This window comes from Ovis aries, chromosome 20, assembly GCF_016772045.2.
Source record: "Ovis aries strain OAR_USU_Benz2616 breed Rambouillet chromosome 20, ARS-UI_Ramb_v3.0, whole genome shotgun sequence".
In the NCBI taxonomy this organism is placed as follows: Eukaryota; Metazoa; Chordata; class Mammalia; order Artiodactyla; family Bovidae; genus Ovis; species Ovis aries.
The window spans coordinates 5,420,902-5,445,813 of record NC_056073.1 but is presented as its reverse complement, the minus strand read 5'-3'; the positions used below and the strand labels follow the sequence as shown (position 1 = coordinate 5,445,813).

General features: G+C 40.3%; 1 protein-coding gene across 1 annotated transcript; it reads left to right on the top strand.

Annotated features, from left to right (window-relative positions):
- Positions 1 to 11,930: 11,930 nt before the first annotated feature.
- Positions 11,931 to 16,703, top strand: LOC132658279 (orexin receptor type 2-like). The gene has a single exon (XM_060403560.1). The coding sequence runs from the start codon at positions 12,092 to 12,094 to the stop codon at positions 12,506 to 12,508; it is 417 nt and encodes a 138-aa protein (XP_060259543.1). The 5' UTR covers positions 11,931 to 12,091; the 3' UTR covers positions 12,509 to 16,703.
- The last annotated feature ends 8,209 nt before the right edge of the window (positions 16,704 to 24,912 follow it).

Sequence of the window (24,912 nt, the reverse complement as noted above, 5' to 3'; positions counted from 1 at the left end):
CTGCTTATTTAACTTATATGCAGAGTACATCATGTGGAATAATAATGTATTATTATTTAATAATAATAAACGCACATTATTATTTCACAGGGTGGATGAAGAACAAGCTGGAATCAAGATTGCCAAGAGAAATGTCAATAACCTAAGATAAGCAAATGACACCACCCTTATAGCAGAAAGCTGAGAAAGAGGAGAGTGAAAAAGTTTGCTTAAAACTCAACATGTAAGAATTGAATCGCCAGTCTATGTCTGACGCAGGATACAGCATGATTGGGGCTGGTGCATGGGGATGACCCACAGAGATGTTATGGGGAGGGAGGTGGGAGGGGGGTTCATGTTTGGGAACACATGTAAGAATTAAAGATTTTAAAATTAAAAAAAAAACTCAACATTCAGAAAACTAAGATCATAGCATCCAGTCCAATGACTTCATGGCAAATAGATGGGGAAATGATGGAAACAGTGAGAGATTTTATTTACTTGGGCTCCAAAATCATTGCAGATGGTGACTACAGCCATGAAATTAAAAGATGCTTGCTCCTTGGAAGAAAAGCAATGACCAACCTAGACAGCATATTGAAAAGCAGAGACATTACTTTGCCAACAAAGGTCCATCTAGTCAAAGCTATGGTTTTTCCAGTAATCATGTAAGGATGTGAGAGTTGGACCATAAAGAAAGCTGAGCCGAAGAATTGATGCTTTTGGACTGTGGTGTTGGACTGCAAGGAGATCAAACCAGTCAATCCTGAATGAAATAAGTCCTGAATATTCATTGGAAGGACTGATGCCAAAGCTGAAGCTCCAACAGTTTGGCCACTTGATGCGAAGAACTGACTCATTGGAAAAGACCCTGATGCTGGGCAAGATTGAAGGCAGGAGAAGGGAACGACAGAGGATGAGATGTTTGGAAGGCTTCACCGGCCTGATGGCCATGAATTTGAGCAAGCTCTGGGAATTGGTGATGGACAGTGAACTCTGGCGTGATGCAGTTCATGGGGTCGCAAGGAGTTGGACATGACCGAGGGACTGAACTAAACTGAACTGAGAATATGTTTCTATTCTTACCCAACCAAGATTGTTGTTTTATCCTTAACACCCACCAGTGCCAACACTTGTGATATAAATACTGTGAACAATAGTTTATAAAGCACACATAATAATCTCATTTAGCCTTCACAACAATTTGTATGTATAAAGTTATTATTAGTCTAGAAATGAGGAATCCAAAGCTTTAAGTTATTGAGACGTTGCCTCAAGTTCAGTCATAGTGAATAACAAAACTAAAATCAAAACCAGTGTCCTTCTATGAGGCTGGCAGTATTCTGATATCAAAGACAGACAAAGAAACCATAAGAAAGAAAACTGTGAGACAACATAAGTATATAAATATATCTCACTTAATGCAGGTGCATGCATGCTGTCACTGCACCGTGTCCGACTCTTTGTGGCCCCGTGGACTGTAGCCCACCAGGCTCCTCTCTACCTGGAATTTTCCAGGCAAGAATACTGGAGTGGGTTGCCATTTCCTTCTCCAAGGGATCTTCCCAACCCAGGAACTGAACCCAGGTCTCCTGCATTGGCAGTCAGATTCTTTCCCACTGAGCCACTAGGGAAGACCAAAACAAATGCAAAAATCCTCAACAAAATATTAGCAAACTGAATTCATGAACTTTGGATGATATAGCATGAACAAGTGGGATTCACCCCAGGAATATAAGCTTGGTTCAGCTTAATGACTGTAATAGACCATAGCAATAGTTGTACAGTGCAAAAAATTCCACATATGATCATCTCAAGAGATGTAGAAAAAGTCAACCAAGTCCAATATATTTTCATGAGAAAAATACCCAACAAGCAAGGGATAGAAGGGAAATAACTCAGTTTCACAAAGAGCATCTATGAAAACCCACAGGTAGTGTTGAAAGACTGAAATCTTTCCCTTAAGAGCAGGAAAAAGACTGAGTTCCACTTTCACCTATTGCAGTCAGCACTGTATAGCAATTACTTGCTAGTTAGACATGAAAACAAAGCCAAATACATCCAGATTGGAAAGGAAGAAGTAAAACTATATTTGGCAGATGACATCATTTTATCCATTAAAAACTCCAAAGATATAAAATTACTAGAGTTCATGATGAGTTCTTCAAAGTTACAGGATATAAAATCAATATGCAAAAATCTGTTGTATTTGTATACACTATCAACGAACAATCTGGAAATGGAATTTTAAAAGTAAGTTCATTTACAACAGCATTAGTAGGAATAAAATGGTTAGGAATAAATTTAACAAAGGATATGCAAGTTGTATTGACTGAAAAATATAAAACATTGTTGAAAATAATTTTTAAAGGCCTAAGTAAGAGATAATCTGTGTTTATTGGAGGACTTAATACTATTAAGATGGCAATATTCTGTAAATTACCCTACAAATCCAGATTCAACACAATCTCTATAAAAATCCAATTGGTTTTTTTTTTTTTTCCAGATATGGACAAGATGATCCTAAAATTTATATGGATCTGCAAGCAATCTTGAATAGCCAAAATAATCTTAAAAAGGAAGGTAAAAATTGATGGGACTCACATTTCTGTATTTTGAAACACACTATGAAAGCTATAGAATTTGAAACATTGCTGTATTGGTAAAAGGATAGACATACAGATCAATGCAATTTAACTGAAAGGCTAAAAATGAACCCATATATGTCTATGGCTAATTGATTTTCGACAAAGGTGCCAAAAGTGTTTAATGGGTAAAAAAGAGGTTTTTTAAATACGTGGTGCTGGGACAACTAGATCTGCATATGCAGAAGAAAGGAGAAAAAGAAAAGAATTAACTTGCACCCTTTTCTTATGCCATGTGTGAACATTAGCTCACATAAATCAAAGACCTAGATGTATGCCCTAAAACAATAAAAATCTCCATAGGAAACATAGGTGCAAATCTTTAGGACCTTTGATTAGCCAGTATGATACCAAAAGTAAAATAACAAAAGAAAACATGAATAAAATGGACTTCATCAAAATTAAAGACGTTTTGCATCAAAGGACACTATCAAGAATGTGAACATACAACCCACAGAATAGGAAACGGATATTTATAAATCAAGTTTCTGATAAGGGTCTAGTAACCAGAGTATATTTATAAGTGCTTACAATAATAAAAATACAAATTTTCAGGTAGGCAAATAATTCAAATAGATTCTTTTTTTCCAAAGAAGATACACAAATGGCCAACAAGAACATGAAAGAATGCTCTAGATCATTAGGGGAATAGAAATCAAACTCACAATGAGATACCTCTTAACACCCACCAGGACAGTTTAAAAATCTTTTTCTAAAGTGTGGGAAAAAAGCAAGTAGTGGTAAGGATGAGAAGTAATTAGTAAACTTATACATTGCTAGTTGCAATGTAGAAAAGTATAACCACTTTGGAAAACAGTTTGGTAATTCCTCAAAAAGTTAAATATACAATTACCATGTGAAACAATAATTCTACTCCTAGGTATGTATCTCAGAGACCTGAAAGCAGAAGTTAACACAAAAACTTGTACGTGAATTTCATAACAATTACAACAGCCAAAAAGTGAAAAAATCAACTGCTGAATGAATAAATAAGATGTGATATATCCATACAATGGATTATTGTTCAGCTATTAAAAATACTGATATATGCTACAATGCGGATGAACCTCAAAACTATTATGCTAAATGAAACAAGGCAGAAACAAAAGCCTACATATTCTGTGACCTCTTTCCTAGGAAATTTCCAGAATAGTTAAATCCAGTTGCCAGCATTTAGGAAGATTGGTGAATGAGAGGTTATGGGGTTTCTCTTTGGGGTGATGGACTCATTCTGAGGTTAGGTAATGGTGATGGTTGAACAAAATGAGAAGTATATTATTGATAAAAAGCCCCCAAGTTATACACTTTAGAAAGGCAGGTATTGCACTGGCGAAATCAGATTGATTATATTCTTTGCAGCCAAAGATGGAGACGGTCTATACAGTCAACAAAAATAAGACCGGGAGCTGACTGTGGCTCAGATCATGAACTCCGTATTACCAAATTCAGACTCAAATTGAAGAAAGTAGGGAAAACCGCTAGACCATACAGGTATGACCTAAATCAAATTTCTTATGATTATACAGTGGAAGTGAGAAATAGATTTAGGGGCCTAGATCTGATAGATAGACTGCCTGATGAATTATGGAATGAGGTTCATGACATTGTACAGGAGACAGGGATCAAGACCATCCCCATGGAAAAGAAACGCAAAAAAGCAAAATGGCTGTCTGAGGAGGCCTTACAAATAGCTGTGAAAAGAAGAGAGGCGAAAAGCAAAGGAGAAAATGAAAGATATAAGCATCTGAATGCAAAGTTCCAAAGAATAGCAAGAAGAGATAAGAAAGCCTTCTTCACCGATCAATGCAAAGAAATAGAGGAAAACAACAGAACAGGAAAGACTAGAGATCTCTTTAAGAAAATTAGAGATACCAAGGGAACATTTCAGGCAAAGATGGGCTCGATAAAGGACAGAAATGGTCTGGACCTAACAGAAGCAGAAGAAATTAAGAAGAAGTGGCAAGAATACATAGAACTGTACAAAAAAGATCTTCACGACCCAGATAATCATGATGGTGTGATCACTCACCTAGAGCCAGACATCCTGGAATGTGAAGTCAAGTGGGCCTTAGAAAGCATCACTATGAACAAAGCTAGTGGAGGTGATGGAATTCCAGTTGAACTATTTCAAATCCTGAAAGATGATGCTGTGAAAGTGTTGCACTCAATATGCCAGCAAGTTTGCAAAACTCAGCAGTGGCCACAGGACTGGAAAAGGTCAGTTGTCATTCCACTTCCAAAGAAAGGCAAGGCCAGAGAATGCTCAAACTACCACACAATTGCACTCATCTTACATGCTATTAAAGTAATGCTCAAAATTCTCCAAGCCAGGCTTCAGCAATACGTGAACCGGGAACTTCCAGATGTTCAAGCTGGTTTTAGAAAAGGCAGAGGAACCAGAGATCAAATTGCCAACATCCACTGGATCATGGAAAAAGCAAGAGAGTTCTAGACAAACATCTATTTCTGCTTTATTGACTATGCCAAAGCCTTTGACTGTGTGGATCACAATAAACTGTGGAAAATTCTGAAAGAGATGGGAATACCAGACCACCTGACCTGCCTCTTCAGAAATTTGTATGCAGGTCTGGAAGCAACAGTTAGAACTGGACATGGAACAACAGACTGGTTCCAAATAGGAAAAGGAGTATGTCAAGGCTGTATATTGTCACCCTGCTTCTTTAACTTATATGCAGAGTACATCATGAGAAATCCTGGACTGGAAGAAACACAAGCTGGAATCAAGATTGCCGGGAGAAATATCAATAACCTCAGATATGCAGATGACACCACCCTTATGGCAGAAAGTGAAGAGGAACTAAAAAGCCTCTTGATGAAAGTGAAAGAGGAGAGTGAAAAAGTTGGCCTAAAGCTCAGCATTCAGAAAACGAAGATCATGGCATCCGCTCCCATCACTTCATGGAAAATAGATGGGAAAACAGTGGAAACAGTGTCAGACTTTATTTTTTGGGGCTCCAAAATCACTGCAGATGGTGATTGCAGCCATGAAATTAAAAGACGCTTACTCCTGGGAAGAAAAGTTATGACCAACCTAGATATTATATTCAAAAGCAGAGACATGACTTTGCCAACTAAGGTCCATCTAGTCAAGGCTATGGTTTTCCTGTGGTCATGTATGGATGTGAGAGTTGGACTGTGAAGAAGGCTGAGTGCCAAAAAATTGATGCTTTTGAACTGTGTTGTTGGAGAAGTCTCTTGAGAGTCCCTTGGACTGCAAGGAGATCCAACCAGTCCATTCTGAAGGAGATCAGCCCTGGGATTTCTTTGGAGGAATGATGCTAAAGCTGAAACTCCAGTACTTCGGCCACCTCATGCCAAGACTTGACTCATTGGAAAAGGCTCTGATGCTGGGAGGGATTGGGGGCAGGAGGAAAAGGGCACAACCGAGGATGAGGCATCACGGACTCAATGGACATGAGTCTGAGTGAACTCCAGGAGTTGGTGATAGACAGGGAGGCCTGGCGTGCTGGGATTCACGGGGTCACCGAGTTGGACACGACTGAGTGACTGAACTGAACTGCACTGGCAGTCTCTTTCTTGGTTAGACAATCATCAGAGTACTTGCAGGTAACAGACTCTTCTCATAAAAGGGTGCTCATAAAAGTGCTTGCTTAGAATGGGCAAGCACTCCAAAAGTTACAGTCTGTATCTTTGTATTGGAGTATAACTGCTTTATAATATTGAATTCGTTTCTTCTACACAACAAGATGAACCAGCTATATGTATACATAAATCCTGTCCCACCTGACCTCCCTCCCATCTCTCCCATCCCACTCATCTAGGTCATCTCAGAGCACTGAGCTGAGCTCCTTATGTGATAAAGCAGGTTCCTGGTGGGAATATAAATTGATACAGCCACTATGAAGAACACTATGGGAGGTCCTTAAAAAACTAAAAACAGAACTACCTGTTTTATTGTTGTTTTTCAGACACCAAGTCATGTCCAACTCTTCAGAACTCCATAGACTGAAGTAGACCAGGCTTCCCTTCACTATTTCCCAGAGCTTGCTCAAACTCATGTCCACTGAGTTGGTGATGCCATGCAACCATCTCATCCTGTGTCACCGCCTTTTCCTCCTGCCCTCAATCTTTCCTTTCAAGAAGTGAGCTCTTTCCATCAGGTGACCAAAAAGTATTGGCGCTTCAGCATCAACATCAATCCTTCTAATGAACATTCGGCATTGGTTTCCTTTAGGATTGACTGATTTGATCTCCTTGATGTCCAAGGGACTCTCAAGAGTCTTCTCCAGTACCACAGTTCAGAAGCATCAAGTCTGGTTCTCAACATTTTTATGGTACTCACATCCATACATGACTACTAGGCAAATCATAACTTTGACTGTACAGAACTTTCTTGGCAAAATGATGTCTCTGCTTTTTAATATGCTGTATAGATTTGCCATAGCTTTCCTTCCAAGGAGCAAGTATCTCTGAATTTCATGGTTGCTGTCCCCTTCTGCAGTGATTCCAGAGCCCAAGGAAATAAAATCTGTCCATGTGTCCACTTTTACCCTTTCTATTTGCTGAGAAGTGATGGGACTGCATTTGTAACAATTCAATAAAGACTTTTTAAAAAATGTAAAAAAGATACAAATGAACTTTTTTTAAAGAGTTGCTCCTAATAATATCACATCATCAGAAGCCCCTTGCATTGTTTTTATCTGAAAATGTATTTCTAGATTCCCTGCGATTCAAGGATTTCTCCAGAAAGCTCTAGCTCAAGGCCACAGTGTTTGAAGCCTAGAGCTATCAGATAACATCCTGCAAACCTCAGGCATTTATTTCCAGAATCTGTCAGCTCAACACAGTCACTACTAAGAATGCTCCAACTTGAAATAATGAATTTTTACTTTTTGAGATAAAATAAAATTTTATTCTGACAGAAGCAAAGGAAGGAGAGCTGCTTGCTTTCAAATACTGAGAAGTCAATAGTGGAACACCTCTCTGTTCCTTTCTTTAGTTTAATCTTTAAAATACACAGAGAAACAGAGACATAAACTTCACTTTTCACTTTCATGCATTGGAGAAGGAAATGGCAACCCACTCCAGTATTCTTGCCTGGAGAATCCCAGGGAGAGAGGAGCCTGGTGGGCTGCCATCTATGGGGTCGCACGGAGTCGGACATGACTGAAGCAACTTAGCAGTATTATGTAGTCAGCCTTCCTCAAGGCAGTGCTAAAGAAAGATGCTTACATCTGGATGATGTCTGTCCGGGCAGTTAAATTTTAAAATAATACTCACCTCTCCACACTACCCAAAATGCTGCCTTCCTTCTGAAAGCAGGATGAAACTTCCTCCTACCAGCCCTCACCTTCAGATCCACCCTTCTCCAACCCAGGCTCCACATCAGTGCCAAGGCGGGTTGTACAAGCCTGACTCTGCTCACCTCGCCTGGTTTCGCCCCCACACTCCGTGTTTTCCCAAGTCTCCACGCATGGCTGTTCCCTCTGCCTGAACACTTCCTGTCCTTAACCACTTAGACATCTTCTCCTTCTGTCCAAGGGGTCAGCTCAAGAGCGACTTTCCCTGTGGGGGACCATCCATTCAGTTCTCTCCTAGTGAAATTAGGTGATCTTTCATGTACTCATGACGCTCTCACAGAGCGATCCTATAATTACAATGCTTCTAATTCACCACTGGGCTATGAGATCATTGAGGCTGGACTATGTCTTATTGATCATTATGTCCTAGCTCTTGGTGATGTGCTCCTTGGCACATACAGATATTCAGAAGCATTTATTGAAATGGATCCATAATGCCATTTTAAGGCTGAAAAAAGTATGGAAGATCTGGGACAGCCTGTACAATCTGAGATCTCTGAATAACATAGCTACAAACACTGAAAGAAGCAAAAAAAATGATTTAGAGATTTATTTTCCTTTACTTTCTCATTTTTAATATATTCAGGCTAGCAGCAAAGCTAAATAAAAGTGAGAAAAAATTAAGCTGGGTAGTTAATCGGGATTACTCAGATTATTGTGATCTACATTTTTAAAGGAACTGTATTAACACTTAGAGTAATAACAAATAATATTCACATCATGAGATCATATAGTTTAAAATTTTATTCAGCATACATTTTCCAGATAATTTTCTATATACCATTTTTTAGACACTGTTCTAAAAATATCAATTCATTTAATTCTTATAGCAGCCTTAAGAGGTCATCATGACAAACTTGGAACTTTCTTTACTGTCTTGTGATATTGGCCTGACTCCTTCTCCCTATACCCAGCAGAAAGATTTGGAATTAAAGAAAATAATATCAACAGAACAAAAAATTCTTTTCAAATATCCTAAAAGGTATCCAAAGATCTAACAAAGGAAGTCATATCAAAATGAGTATTGCAATATTCAGCATCTCTAATGTGCTTGCAAAAAGATAAAACAAATGATAACTTGAATATTTTAGTGAATTTTTGTATGACATTGGAGTATTGCATATTTAAAATAAATCACCTGATAAACCCTGAACAGCAGGGTTCCAGAAATGGAATCCTTACAGGATCAAGATAAATCCAGGCTCATCATAGCATAAATCAGGCATCGGAACAAAATCTTAAAGACATTCTCGTTTCTCCTTATTGACACTTTTAGTAAAGAGTGATGATTAATTGCAGGTAGAATATTTTAAAAGAGCATATGGAAGTACTGACAGGGTAAAGTGCCTCCCAGTGAAAGCTAATGGCACTGAACACAATGGAATAAACATGATGCCCATATTTATGGAATGTCAATCGCAAGGAATTTGCAGAGGTTAATGAATAGAGGTTGGAACTAAAGTTACAGCAACTTTTCCCATTTTGAAAAGATTAATACAGGGAAGTGGGAAAGATAGATATCATTAAATCAGAGGAACACATTATATCACAGGATCATGGTAGAAGATTTGTGTCAGTGACAGTGAAGGAAGCCACAGAAGGCCTGCTTGTCAAATTTACTGATGACATCAGCATTCAAGAAGATTTTGTTAAACCTCAAATTAGCAAAATTAAATTAATTTATGCCTTTACCATTTGGGCAAAGGTGACATGTCTTCACTCAGGTCTTTTCAACCATCTATTCCTAACATGGACTTTGGAATTCTCCACTCCATCAGTTTGATTTTCATCATGGCACTTATCCTTCCTCATAATTATCTTAAGTATTTACTAGTATTTATTTATTTCTTGAGTATTTGTTCAAATGTTATTTATTTCTTAAGTATTTTTATTAAATATTTATTAATGCATAAAAGCATAAACCTTATTCAACTTGTGTCACTGATTGAAATAAAACCACCAAGTAAATATTTGTCCACAAAATACCTATCTAATTCATTTCTCTTAAAAATAAATTTGACTAGTGCAGATTGGAAAAAATACCACAATAGTATTTCTTGTGAAACATGACACCCATTGAATAATAAAAGCATTAGGCTGAGATCAGAAGACAGTTTTGTCACTGATACCTCACTCGACATTTCATAAGTCACTTAATTTCTCCAGGAACAGTTTTCTCACGTATAAAACTGGGCCAACAATAGCCAGCCTCTCAGGCATTTTCACATTTATGTGCATTAAAGAGTTTTGTAAACTGTAAAGTACAGAACATATATGAAGAATTATGATTGGGGATGGGATAGGGATCTTAACTAAACCCTAGATATGAATTAATAGTGTTTTGTGACTTTTGAAAGAATTGGTTACAAACATTGGTTGCAAACATTGGTTGCATCCAAAGAATAGTTTAGATTTTGTACTGACAAAACAGATTACTGCATCTCACCCTAGTTGCATACTCTGCAAGACATTGACAATTGTCCTAAGACGAGGCCAAGGTAGGTTGTGGAGACAGTGTCACTTGAACAGCAATGAGAATAATTGTGGAAATAGTGAACAAAGGAAGCATGGAAGGGGATGGTGGGAATTGTGATGCTTTTTTCGGGTATGTGAAGGATTGTCATGTGGAAGATACATTGCAAGTAAGGATGCAATAAGATGCAAACTAGGAATTAGGAATGAAAAATTGACAAAGACAAATGCTGGTTTAAGACCTTATTTTAATGTAAGGAAGAGTTTTCTAAGCTTTATAGCAGTCACATGATGATGGAGGTAGTGAATTGTGGTGGTCACATCCAAACTAGGTGGAGACACACAAACGATATTATCAGAAGGCTTTTAATATTAAACTGAAGTTCAGGTCCTACCCAAGTCCAGCATTGTGATCAATCCAATGCAATACTCCTATCATGATTATTGAAAGTGAAAGGATCATGAACTCAAGCTCTGACAAATCCCCAGGTGCTACTCTTGGAGACAAAATCAATCCATGAGAGAATGGCAGGTGACGCCAGTCCTGAATCAATGAGAAGAAACAGTGGCCAGGGTGTGGGGTTCCCCAGAGAGCTCGTGGCTGGGTGTGCATCACTCCATCCTACAGCTGTGTGTTGTTTAGTCACTAAGTCATAGCCCACCAGGCTCCTCTGTCCATGGGGTTTCACAGGCAAGAATACTACTGGATTGGGTTGCCATTTCCTTCTTCAGGGGGTCTTCCTGACCCAGGGGTTGAGCCACCTCTCCTGCGATGGCAGGTGGATACTCTACCACTAAGCCACTAGGGAAACCCACGTCCTACTGAGAATCCCTTTAATGTTGTGAGTTATTGTCCCTCAAGGATTTGCTGCCATATTTCACAAGACACTTGCTGTTGCAAAGGCCAATTCCGGTTATATAGGTATATCCTTCAGTTCAAAAATGATCTCCAGCTCATTTGAGGGGCAGGGAGAAGGAGAGGAGGAGATACCTCAAAGATGCAGCAAGTGCTACGTTGGCAAAGCCAAGCAAATGTTGCCTGAAACGGCTTTTGTATCCCCCAACCTGAGGAACACAGTGACTGCCCCTCATCCCTATCTATTTAAGTGTCCCCCGCAAAAACATAGGCACATCCTATATTAACCCTCTATTGCCAGGCTTCATGTCCAGAGATCTACACTTGAGACATGAAAGGAGGGGGAAAAAAAAGTAGAAAAGAGGGAGATGGAACCCACGGAGACACAGGTTGACATCGTTTTCATGATTTTTTTTCCCCCTACTTTAGTCCTAGCTCCCCTGGGAGCGGGAGGAGGCTGTGGGCTGCGGACTCTGCGCTGGAACCAGGAGTCATTGAGTCGGAGCCCAGGGAGCGTCCCCTCCTGGTGTCCCTGCTGCAGCCTCCGCTGGTCCCTGGATGCTCAGCCTCGCTACCTCCTGGTGCAGCATCTCCTGCAAAGACAGCCCCGCCGCCGCCGCACGGGGTGCCCGGTGGGCGCGAGACTCCGAGGCATTGGCTCCATAACTTTTCACGTCATTTTCTGCTCCGGATCCCCTGGTAGCCGGTCCGCGCCTCCTCCCGCCTCAGAGCGCGGCGCCCATGGGGCAGGGGCCGAGCCGCTTGCAGCACTGAGTGGACCCGGGCTGGAGCCAGGGATGTCCGGCACCAAACTGGAGGACTGCCCCCCTTGTCGCAACTGGTCATCGGCTCCGGAGCTGAATGAAACTCAAGAGCCCTTTTTAAACCCCACCGACTATGACGACGAGGAATTCCTGCGGTACCTGTGGAGGGAGTACCTCCACCCCAAAGAATACGAGTGGGTCCTGATCGCCGGCTACATCATCGTGTTCGTGGTGGCGCTTATTGGGAACGTCCTGGGTGAGTGTCGCTCCGGGCAGCCCCCGCGGGGGCCACCACGTCCATGCGCCCGGGGCTGTCAATACCCCCTCCTCCCCGCAGGGATGCACACAAAGAGGTCGCTGCTCTTGGGGTGGGGTTATTATTATTATTATTATTATTTTCAACAGAAGTTTTCGGATTTTAGGAACCAGGACCGAGCCCTGGAATGGTGATCCTTTATTTCTGCAGGGATGCGCGGGGAGCCGCGCTGCCTTTGCGATCACCTGGGTTCCCAGCGCCAGAAGAGGGGCAGGGCTGTCCAGGTGAATGTGCCGGAGTGTGGGGGCAGTCAGTCATCATTTTTGTGTCACGTGGCCGTGGCCGGGTGTTTGGGGGTTCCTGGGAGGGAGGTCAGTCTAGCAGGATGCGAAGCTGTGTCCCTAAGGGACAAGCTCTCCTGGGCTGGGGGAGTCATAAAAGATTTGTGAGCCCGGTACACTGTCCTTTGGCGAGAGAGAGGGCTGAGGCTCTGTCTAAAGGTAGTAACGAAAGTGCAGGGAGTGGGGACGGAGGCAAAGTAGGGAGGTGTACTCATGCACAGAAGCTGAATTAAAAGGGACCCATGCAGCTGGGAGCAAGCAAGAAGGAGGAGGGGCCTCTGAGAAAAGTACCAGGGCAATCGCGATCATTCAACCATCCATCTACCCCATCCATTCATTCATTTATCTACGGTACGCATGTATTTTCCAGAGCATGCTCCGTTTCCAGGCTCGGGAAATAATTGCACTGATTTTTTTCCCCCCAAAGCTGAGACCAAGCTTAGCGCTAGGTTCTCACTGTTTCTCTCTGTCTAGGTTTGTATGTAAACACACATTTCTTCGCCCACTTTACAGCTCTGCACAATTTTTGAGGGGGAGGGGGGAGTGCAGTGGCGAGATGGTGGCTGTGGCGATGGAGTTTATTAGGGCAGCTGGAAACTGACTTTTTTTTAAAAAGCAGCTTTGGAAGGGAGGGTGGACTGCACATGAATTGTGAATGGAAGCAGCGTCTACCTTGATGAATGGAGAGAGAGTGGGAGGTGTTTAAGTGCAGAGGGCAGTGTGGAGGGAATCTCTGTGGAAAATGACAAGAGAGAAGCCAGGCTAGGAGAAGATGCTCTTGATTACAAAAAGGCGGAGAAGGTGAGTGAGGTGGAATAGGCTGGGAGGCACTGAAGTCCAAAACATAGACTTTGTAACTGCAATGGAGGCTGATAAGAGACTTGCTAGGCTCTCAGCACCAGCTTGATTTCAACCTTCTCTCCCCAAGGGTGTCAGTCTGGTAAGAAGCATCCAATGTAGTCCCTCAGCTATTCAGGGGCAGAGTAGCTGATAGGTGACTGAAAGGCCTTGCTTAGAACTGGTAGATTATTATTTGATAAGAAAGATAAGAACCCTCTGAAAACTTTAGTTGGCCCTGTCTATATGTTTTTTCAGCCTGTTTTAATTTTGCTGGTGTTTTTAAAGGCAAACATAAAGGAAATCTTTTGCGGATGCAAGTTAGGTGGATGGAGGTGGAAATACACATTATTTGGGCTATCTGTTGTAAGGATAAATCTGTTCATCACAATGCTATGCTTTTCTTGTTTCCCTTCTTGTTATCTATCCTTAAAACTACAACAATTAGGATATATGGCTGCTAGCAGAGCAACATTTTACTGCATTATGCAAATAATGATAAGTGAATAATCAAAATTGAACATCTATTGAGTACCTACTGTGTGCCAAACACCTTCACATATGCTCTCTCACTTAAACCTAAGCGTAACCTACATTTGACAGAAGAAGCAAGACTTAGAGAAATGAAATGAGTTTTTAAGGAACTTGATTCAGATTTGGTTCCATTTCTTATGACCTCGGTCCAGAATTCTCCACTGTTATTCCACTCTAGATTTAGAAAGTATATAGAGAATGAATTCTTTGCTCCTGGTATCTGCAAGCCTATTGAAAGCATTTCCTGTTCTCCTCTGCATCTAAGTCCACTATTAATAAATTACCATGAAGGGTTAATTATTCTGTCATTCTCTCCAACAGACACCCACACAGAAAGGAACTTTATTGCATTGCAGTAAAATTTTGACGTTTTGCAGAATGGTTACAAATCACGCTTCTTTTTGCTGTTATGTTACTCTAGCTTGCACAGACCTGTGATGCATTATCTTCTTATCCTAATTGCATAGTTTAGAGGTGTGTGTTGGCTAGTCTGAGGAGTGTTTTAGTCTCAATAAGGAAACATCTCTACAGTAAGACTGCTTGTTTGGTAACACCAAGGGAGAGAGTGCTGTCCACATCCCTAAGTGCCAAAACGGCCAGTTTTATTCAGCTTAAAACAAATAAACAAACAAAAAAGACGTACAAAAAGCACCCTGTTTTCAAAAAACTGACAGCTGTTTTCTTCAGGACTGGATAACATTGAAATCTTCTCTGGCTGGACTGAAACCCATATTCTTTACTGACATATTCCCTGAAAGTTGATGAGGTTGAAGTTTGACATTTAAGCAAATGAGAAGCATCATTACTCACAGACAGCTTCCTGCTCTTGGAAGTCTGTGCCAAATTTGCAAAACAGATTAGATTGCCCCTCCTCCCTCATTGTATGTCATTTTATGCAGAGTGGCAGGACAAGAAGTCACATTATTCATTCAAGATAAAGAGGCAACATTAGGTATGAAGGTGAAATACCACAGCCTAGCCAGCAGATGTAATCACTGACTTCAGGTCCACTTACCACTTGTACTTTCATGTAACTGACTACTTGGAAAATCTCAACCTTGTTGAACTTACAAAGAGAATGTAATCAGTTAGAAGTCATTACTCCCACAGTGTCCCTTTGTGAACGGAATGACAACATCACTATCATACCACCTATTTTTCTGCTCTCCATGGTACCTGTCTCATTATATATCCTCTCCATCATAGGAAGATTCTTTCCCGATATAATAAGCAGTTTCTTAGAAACAATGTTGACAAAAGTCATTCAAAAATCAGGCAAAAAAATTAGTCTACGTGCAATTTCATGATTATACACATGCTAATAAAAACATGCACGTGTGTGTGTGCTGTCTCTTCAGTCGTGTCCAACTCTTTGCACCCTATGAACCATAGCCCATCAGGCTCCTCTGTCCATGAGATTCTCCAGGCAAGAATACTAGGGTGGGTTGCCATGCCCTCCTGCAAGGGATCTTTCTGACCTAGGGATCGTGCCCACATCTTTTGGGTCTCCAACATAGGCATGCAGGTTCTTTACCACTAGCAGCACCTGGGAAGCCCAATAAAAACATACATATGTCTAATTATAGAATTATAAGTCTTAGAAAGGAAGGGGATTCTTGGTTTCTTGTTGGAGGTAGTGTTTTTCCACTATCTTCAAGATTATGTCACATATAACCTATTCCTAAATATATCTTGTACTTAGCCAAGTAGCTGCATTCAGTTATTAGACCAGTACATCGTGAGCAATGCTTGTTGTTGCTGTTCAGTTGCTCAGTCCTGTCTGACTTTGAGACCCCATGGACTGCAGCACACCAGGATTCCCTGTCCTTCACTGTCTCCCAGGGTTTGCTCAAGCTCATGTCCATTGAGTTGGTGATGCCATCCAACCATCTCATCCTCTGTCGTCCCCTTCTCCTTCTGCCTTCAATCTTTCCCAGAATCAGGGTCTTTTCCAGTGGGTTGGCTCTTCACATCAGGTGACCGAAGTGTTAGAGTTTTAGCTTCAGCATCAGTCATAGAGCAATGCTTTGTTTTTTAAAATTCCTGTGTTTGTGGGGAGAAGGTTCTTGGGAACACTCAAGAGAATATTTTTTAAATATCATTCCTATTATTCCTTGAGTAGAAACTGGATGGAGAGACAGGTTCTAGTCAGTTCAGGTTTTAAATATCTGAAGGAAAGGAGTAATTCTCTGCTTCTATTACTTCTGCATTCGAATGTATGGTTTTCACATGAAGTACTCTTGTCTTCCCTGTTGTCATCTTCATATGAAAAATGAGGAGAACATTCAACAAATGACGTCAGTCCAGCTATGCATCTCACTTCTTGTGTGGCCATTAGCAAAACTGTCAAACTCCCCAAGTCTGTTTTTCCCAATTGAAAATTATTGTTTATAATTACTGACTTGACTCAGACTTAGAGAACAGACTTATGGTTGCCAAGGCGGAGAGGGTTTGAGGGAGGGATGGACTAGGAGTTCGGGTTTAGCAGATGCAACCTATTGAATATAAATGGATAAACAACAAAGTGCTACTGTATCCTATGATAAACTGTAATGGAAAAGCTTATGAAAAACAATGTATTGATATGTATAAATCGCTTTGCTGTATAGCAGAAATTAACACAACATTGTAAATCAACTATATTTGAATAAACTACACATAAAAATAAAAGCAAAATGAAAAATAATTCCTGCATTGTAGAAATCCTGTGAGGATACAGGAATATCCTATATATAGATATATAGAGGATTGCACATATATATTTTTTCTGGACACAGTATACACTAAATGCCAATTTCTATCCCTTCATCCTCACTAGAAATCTCTCCCTGGTGTGGTTAGTAATCATCCTCTGCCTCCATAACCAGTCTGTAGTTTTGCTAAGTCTTCATGGCCTCTATTCTGGTGTTTTCCTCAATTGAGTGTTTTCCTAGAAGCTGTTAGTAGCATGGCGTTGGCATACCCACCCAGCTCCACCCACTCACCGCCCCCCCCCAGATGTTTATCGCATCATACTAACTGCTTAACATTGCCTTGCCACCTCTGTGTGACAGTCATTCCTAACCATCACAGTAAGTTTATCTTGGTTACATTTGTATGCGCTAGGTTCCATTCACTCAGTTTTTAAGGCTGGTCTAGCTGTATTGGCGTTTTTAAAGAGCATGCACACACATATGTTGACTTAAAGCATACTGCCTGTTAAGAAATGTATCCAAAAGAGTTATACTAAACTGAGTAGGTGGAGAAAATACATTTAATAGGATTGCTTCTTACAGAGCTGCTAATCCTTTGCCCTAGACACGGAAATGGCATAGTTTCAAAGTTGCAAGTTTCTTTTGCTCCTAAATCTGAGACCTTTCTTTTCTGCTTATCCTAAAGCCCACCTTAGCTCTGTGGGTCTTTTAGAACCCACCTTTCCTTACACAGGAAGCAGAAAGAGCTTAGAGGTGATACATTACTCATCTCTGCTGAGACCAGAAGTCATGAATAGTGACCATAAAAGTAAGATTAGCCACTAAGCTTTAAACTTGACTTTAGTTACAGAATGCAAAACATGCTTACCTGGAGAAGAATTAAACTGATACCCTCACATTTTTCCTAATATCATAACCACTTAATTTTACCAGGTAAAATAAATCATGTTTTTTACTTGAACAGAATCTCAGTGATAACTTTTTAAATGACTGTCTCATAGATAACAGCAGCATTTATCATGGGCAGACAGTAATGAGATAACATGTGCTGCTGATAATCGAAATGGAATGGGTTCTTTCTTTATTTGAAAAAAAAATGATGAGTAAAATGAAATAAATGAAAATAATACCAACTTATAAAAGAGGCTGAATCTAACACTCAAATACAAGTACGTCAACTTTTACAATTTTTTTTTCTTGATTTTGTTAGGGCATACAAGTACTTTCTATGTTTATGTGAGGGGTTTTTGTTTAATTTCATATTTTAAAGCATATTTCCAAATCCTTCCATAGTGCAGTTATGTTAGCATTCCTAAGTTCCTGAATCTTACTCAGCTCCTCAGATTTCAGGGATATCCACCAATGGTGTTATTTCCTTGTGAGATAATCTTTTCATCCTTCTTCTAGAATTCTGACATACCTTCTAACCTCAGGGCTCTGTTAAATAATAACGGCTCTGCTGGCTCACTGGTGAGGTCCAATCAATGACATGTGACAAGTGAAATAAAGTGCATTTAAAAAATTCATTTATCTTTTTTTTAATTTAAGGATAACTACAATGTTGTGTTAGTTCCTGCTGTATAACATAGTGAGGCAGCTGTATATATTTATATATTCCTTCCCTCTTGAATCTTCCACAACTACCTCCATCCCACCTCTAGGGATGGGATCAGGCCCCTGTGGCTTATAGCAGGTTTCCATTATCTGTTTTATATATGGTGGTATGTGGTGGTATGTCAATGCTACTCTCCCAATTCATCTCCCCACCATGTCGTCATGTCCATTCTCTCCATGTCTCCATTCCTGCCCTGCAAAGAGGATAATCTGTATCATCTTTCCAGATTTCATACATATGTGTCAATATATGATATTTATCTCTTTCTGACTTAATTTAACCTGGTTGTCAGACTCTTTGTTACTGTTTAGTCACTCAGTCCTCTCTACTCTTTTTACCACCCCATGGACTACAGCCCACTAGACTCCTCTGTTCATGGGATTTCTCAGGCAAGAATACTGGAGTGAGTTGCCGTTTCCTTCTCCAGGGGATCTTCCTGACCCAGGAACTGAACATGTGTCTCCTGCATTACAGGTGGATTCTTTACCACTGAGTCACTGGAGAAGCCCGTGTACAGATCCATCCAAACTGAAGGGTATTTATTTCTCTCCAACGCCTCTTCTCATTGCAAAGGAAAATAAAGAATATTTATTGAGAATACCAGGTCCTGGAAGCTAGGTTCCACCATGAGTATATGTATTTCCTTGATGCCTCATGACAAACATAGCAAGGAGGTGAATAGCTTTGATTTACAAACAAGAAACATGAAATTCAGAAAGGTATTTTCCTTGTACCAAAGTTTAGCCAGACAATAAGCATCTGCACTAGGCTTCCAATATGGATTGATCAGACTCCATGGCCCACCCGTGTTCCATTATTTCCTCCTGCCTTTGTCCCTGACCAAGAAAAAGAAAAGAAAATAGAGAAAGAGAATGCTACTGAGGTGGGTGCCCTCCAGACGATTTATGGAGCTGTGCTGGCCGGTTGCCATGCTATTCCTCTGCTAGACCACAGTCCTTCAGGTCGGAGGATGAGCTCATTTGATAAGCTAACCAAGGTCAGGCTAGGGTTACTTTGCAAGAGAAAATTTCAAGGTAAAATAGGTGCTGCCAAAAATGCTTTTGCCTGTTCAGGGGGGTGACTCATTGGGTAAATATTAGATAATTGTGACCAAGGATTATTTTGTTACTGAAGGTGCTGTCTTTAGATACCATTAAAGACCAAGGACCTAAACATTTACTATCTCAGATAATCCAAAGATCTTTTTGATCTTTTTTTCCCCTTCATTTTCAAGCCTTCTCACAAAATTTACTTTTCATAAAAAATCATATTCTTATGGAATCATTTCAAAATCGTAAGTTTGTATAGATTCGACTGAGTAAGTCAACACTTATATCACATAATAGTGTTCCTAGAGCACAATGGCATTGCACATGTCCAAAGAGGCCTTACCCATAGCATCACACATGAAATGACCTTTAAACACTGACAGTGGACCATTTTGAGAGGCTGTTGTATGAAATGCAGGACATATATGAACGGTCACTAAGATATCTGACTCAGGACTGAATTTATTCATTTCATCTTTGTTCCTGATGAGAGATAATCTCTTAATCAAGTGAGTGATCTAGATATATATTTAAATAGCATGAAATTCCTTTGTCATTGGAACTGTTTCCTTAGAAACAAAAACCAAAACTATTCAGAATGAATAAGTACTTTCTTCTTGAAAATAATTTCGGATTATTACATTGAGTCTTTTACAGTAATTTGCTCTCAATATCACATACATATGAATGATGTTTGACATTTGTATATTATTTTACTCCACAGAATACATTGTTACATATAATGCTTCACTTATTCTTCAGAACAATCTAATGAAGTAGGTCTTACTTAATGAAAATTTTAGGTCCCTGAAATGATTTGAATTCATTTTAAAAGTTTGAATACATGGAAACCTCCCTGTAATCTGTGTGAGTTTGGGAAAATCCTGCCAGCTTCCTGTATCCCGAGAAGCCGGAGTAAGGATACTAACTCCCATTGTCTGATCTTCAGCTTCGATGTCTTTGGCATCTGGCTTTGTCAACATTCTGAGTTCAAATTAACCAGATATCCCTGGTGGCTCAGAAGGTAAAGCGTCTGTCTACAATGCAGGAGACCTGGGTTCAGTCCCTGGGTCGGGAAGATCTCCTGGAGAAGGAAATGGCAATCCACTCCAGTACTATTGCCTGGAGAATCCCATGGACAGAGGAGCCTGGTAGGCTACAGTCCATGGGGTCGCAAAGAGTCAGACACGACTGAGCGACTCGACTTCACTTTCACTTTCACAAAACTTGCACATGCATAAGTAAATAAATCCAATGTCTTAATTGAAAATAAGAAGGTACTCTTACAAGTCATAATGCTTGAAGCTCTTTCAATCATCATGATCTCTTTCTGTAGACATAACTATGTGAAGAGCTTTATTGGTCTGAAAAAGTAGGCTGTGCCGTACTAGCAAATGAATCCTAAATTCTTCTTGGGTTAGCATTACAGAAGATCATTTCTTATCTGTTTGACATCTAATGTGGCTTGGAGAGTCCCTCGTATCCAGTGACTCAAGGTCCAGATATTCCCTCTGTTCATGGACTGCCTCAGCATACAGCCTCCATACAGCCTCTGTGAAACTAACTTTCAGGTGGGGTCCCAGCATCCCCCCATTGCCCAGTATTCACACCCTGTGTTGTACCTTTTCATATCATGCCAGAAGTGATCTGGGTGACCAGCAGCATAGATACTTACATATATGCCAGTTTTGTAAGTATGGTTAATTTGTGTCTGAACTCAGAATGTTGATAAAACCAGGTGCCAAAGACATGATAGCTGAAGATCAGAGAATGAGAGTATCCTTATCCTGCCTTCTGGGAATACAGCAGAAGTGACAGTATGTCACCTTCAAGGTTACATTATAAAAGATCATAGCTTCATCTTGGGTGTTCACTTTCTTGCTCTTGGATTTCTTGCTCTGGATAAAGTAAGCTGCTTTGTTGAGAGAAACTCATATGTTAAGAAACTGAAATATCCAGCCAACAGCCATAGAGGAAACATGGTCTGCTAACAAAAACCACATGCATGATCTTAGAAGTGAATCCTACAGCCAGATTGAACCTTGAGATGATACCAACAGCATCCTCCCCGGCCCTCACCAGCTTGAGTTAATGACACATTCTGAGATAGTATCTAGCTAAGCTTCTCGCAGATTCCTGACCTTGTAGAAGCTATGGGATAATGTTAGTTGTTTTAAGTCTTAATTTTTTTTTAAAATCTGGGGTCAAGTTGTTTTACAGCCTCTATGTGGTCATGATTGGAGAAGAGTGAGCTGGAAAATGCAGTTGCTCTTAACAATCATTGCCAAAAAGCAATACATGTCCCTCAAGCTCCTAAGCCTCTGAGCAAATCCAATCCCATTGTATCAACCTACCTACAAGTTTAACAGTCTCTGTCACAGGAACCAGACAAAGCAGTTAAAAGTATTTTAACTTGCATAGTTTTAGAACAGGAGAATTTGGAGGAATTGAGCACATAATGCCATAAGGCTAAGATAAGCTGGTAGATAGTTCCTCTCCACATTCTGGATGTCTGCCAACTGAAGTAACATATAGTATTGGGAGACTTTGTGCCAATTACTGTAATAAGAATTCAGGGTCCAAAGATAGTAGATATCAAGGAACCTACCCACTAGGTGAAGAGACAAATACATTCACAGATAATCTGAATATAAGGTGTCAAGCACTCTGACCGATGAGTTACAGCACGTTGTCGAAGCACATAAGAAGGACACCTAGTTCCATTTAGGGGATTAGAGTGAGGTCCAGGAGAAGATGACTCCTACGCCGAGTTTTAATGCAGGAATTCACGTCAAACAGGTGAAGAAAATTGAGCAAGGAGTTCTAGGCAGAGGAAACAGTAAGAGCAAAATCAGAGAGGCGTGAAATAGCATAAGCATGCAGAGAATGTTAAGCTACTGGGTAAGCGCAGATGAGGAGAGGCTAAGGATGGAACTGGGCTGGTAGATAAGGGCTGGGTTATGGAGTGCAGTGGGTCTCACCTTCTCTGAGACTGCAGCTTATAGGGGGCTCTTCAAAGACTTTAAGGAGGGTGCTGTCATTGAGAGACTGGGGAAGGTTTTCACACTGAAGTCTGTATCCTGTTTGCGTGCATACAAGCTCAGTCACTCAATTGCGTCCGACTCTTCGTGACCCCATGGACTGTAGCCCACCAGGCTTTTCTGTCGATAGAATTTTCCTGGCAAGAATACTGGAGTGGGTTGCCATTTCCTTGACCAGGGGATCTTCCCAACCCAGGGATCGAACCCGCATCTCCTGCATTGCAGGTGGATTCTTTACCGCTGAGTCACCTGTGTCTTGTTTGGGGCTCTCTTACTCAAGCCTGGCTTCCCTGGTGGCTCAGATATTAAAGCATCTCCCTGCAAAGCAGGAGACCCAGGTTAGATCCCTGGGTTGGGAAGATCCCCTGGAGAAGGCAATGGCAACCCACTCCAGTACCCTTGCCTGGAAAATCTCATGGACAGAGGAGCCTAATAGGCTACAGTCCATGGGGTCACAAAGAGTCAGACACGACTTCACTTTCACTTTCACTTTTCACTTTAATCAAGCCTGCTGCTAAGTCGAGTCAGTCATGTCCGACTCTGCGACCCCATAGACGGCAGCCCACCAGGTTCCCCCGACCCTGGGATTCTCCAGGCAAGAACACTGGAGTGGGTTGCCATTTCCTTCTGCAATGCATGAAAGTGAAAAGTGAAAGTGAAGTCGCTCAGTCGTGTCCCACTCTTTGCGACCCCATGGACTGCAGCCCACCAGGCTCCTCCGACCATGGGATTTTCCAGGCAAGAGTACTGGAGCGAGGTGTGATAATTGAATGCAATCACAGTTCTAAGTGGCTTTCCATATGCTCCCTACGAGAGAACAGGTGACGGTGAGAACATGAAGAAAGGGGTAAAGAAAAGAAGGGGAAAGACGAAGATTAAAATACGGGAACTAATGTTACCGTGTTTGCTTTGCTGAACATTTAAATTTGAGAAGAAATTTCACTGTATTGTAAAGCAAAATAAAGTAAAAATAAAAATTAAAAAAATAAATAAAAAATTTTTTTTTTCATACTTCTTTCCTGAATGACCCACAGGCCAATCTCTTGTGTCATAGTTCTGTTAAAATTTTCCAATATTCTATACAGCTTTTCATTAAAATTATTTTTGTATTAACTTATTTTGGAGGTTTCAGTGGGTCGCCATGCTCCCAGCCATCCATCACGTTAAAGTTTAGATCTTTTTTTCAGCTCCACTCTAAAACCCCAAAATGACAACTTCGAGATCTAATGAACATTTTTCTTATTTTCCACCTACATTCCCAATTTTTTACTCCAGTTTACTTGGAACTTTCTAAATATGCTCATTTGAAAATTTACCTTAAATGGCACTGTAATCATTCCAACAGTCAATGAAGATAATGCATTGACACTAAGTCAGCCTTTAGGGAATTCTAGGAAACACGTCTTTACGTGTTGACATGGTAACGCTTCAAAATTTCTAAAACTGTAGTCACTATGAAAACTTTTTTTGCTATTCCTAACTCACAAAGGAAATACAGCACAGATGAAAACCTGTAATATCCCTTTCCAGATTTTCAGGGAATTTTTATTCCTGCTTAGTGGTTTTAAGATGAATTTATGAGGCACGTGTGGAGCCTTGATTTTACTATTATATTGTCAGAATTGGAGTCACAAAACCACTATCTATAGTAATTTATTTCATAAATTCAGAATGAATTTGATGAGTCGTCCACTTTGGTAGAGAACCATATTGTTTATAAATAGCATTTTGAAGGCAACTCATCTTTCTTAAAATGTACAGATGGAGCTAATCTTTCTCATAGAAGTAGAGAGGTGTGGTTAATGCTTATTAACCATTTTGTCATTGGGTGAAACTGAGTCAACATTTCATTGTAGAAAATAGCTAAAACTTAATCTCTCCAATCAGAATACTTAATACAAAAGTTTCTCAAGTTTAGAGAGCTGAAAAACAAATTCATTAAAACATCTCACCAGCTGGTATAGGAAAAAGACTTCACAATTGTTGGGCCATTTATGTGCTTGGGCTTGATTTATATTATAATTCAGCCACAGGAAGCCTGGAAAGCCTTGTTCTTTGAAATCATCAGAGATGGTGATGGTGACTCATAGATTCCTGAAAGTCAGTAAGATTATCCTAATTTATAAATTTATGTGTTTTCTTCCCCAAATGTGATCACTGACTGCAACTGGCCACTGACAGGAGGCCAAGCTATCTCAGTGGAAAAGGGGAAAATAATAAGAATTTAAGAAGTTTAATACACATAAGAAAACATGAGCGCACTCACACACATACACACACACATTTTGGGGATTGTATTACATGAATAATATGATTTTGATGTACCCTATTTTTTCATGCAAAATTAAGACGCTCTCTTCCAAACTTTTAAAATGTCCAAAAATCTGAGCATAAAGCCTTGACTTTCCCAAAGTCAAGAGATATTCTCAACTATCCTTTGAGTGAATGGATTAGACTTTAAGGAAGTTAAAAAATAAATACATTAGAG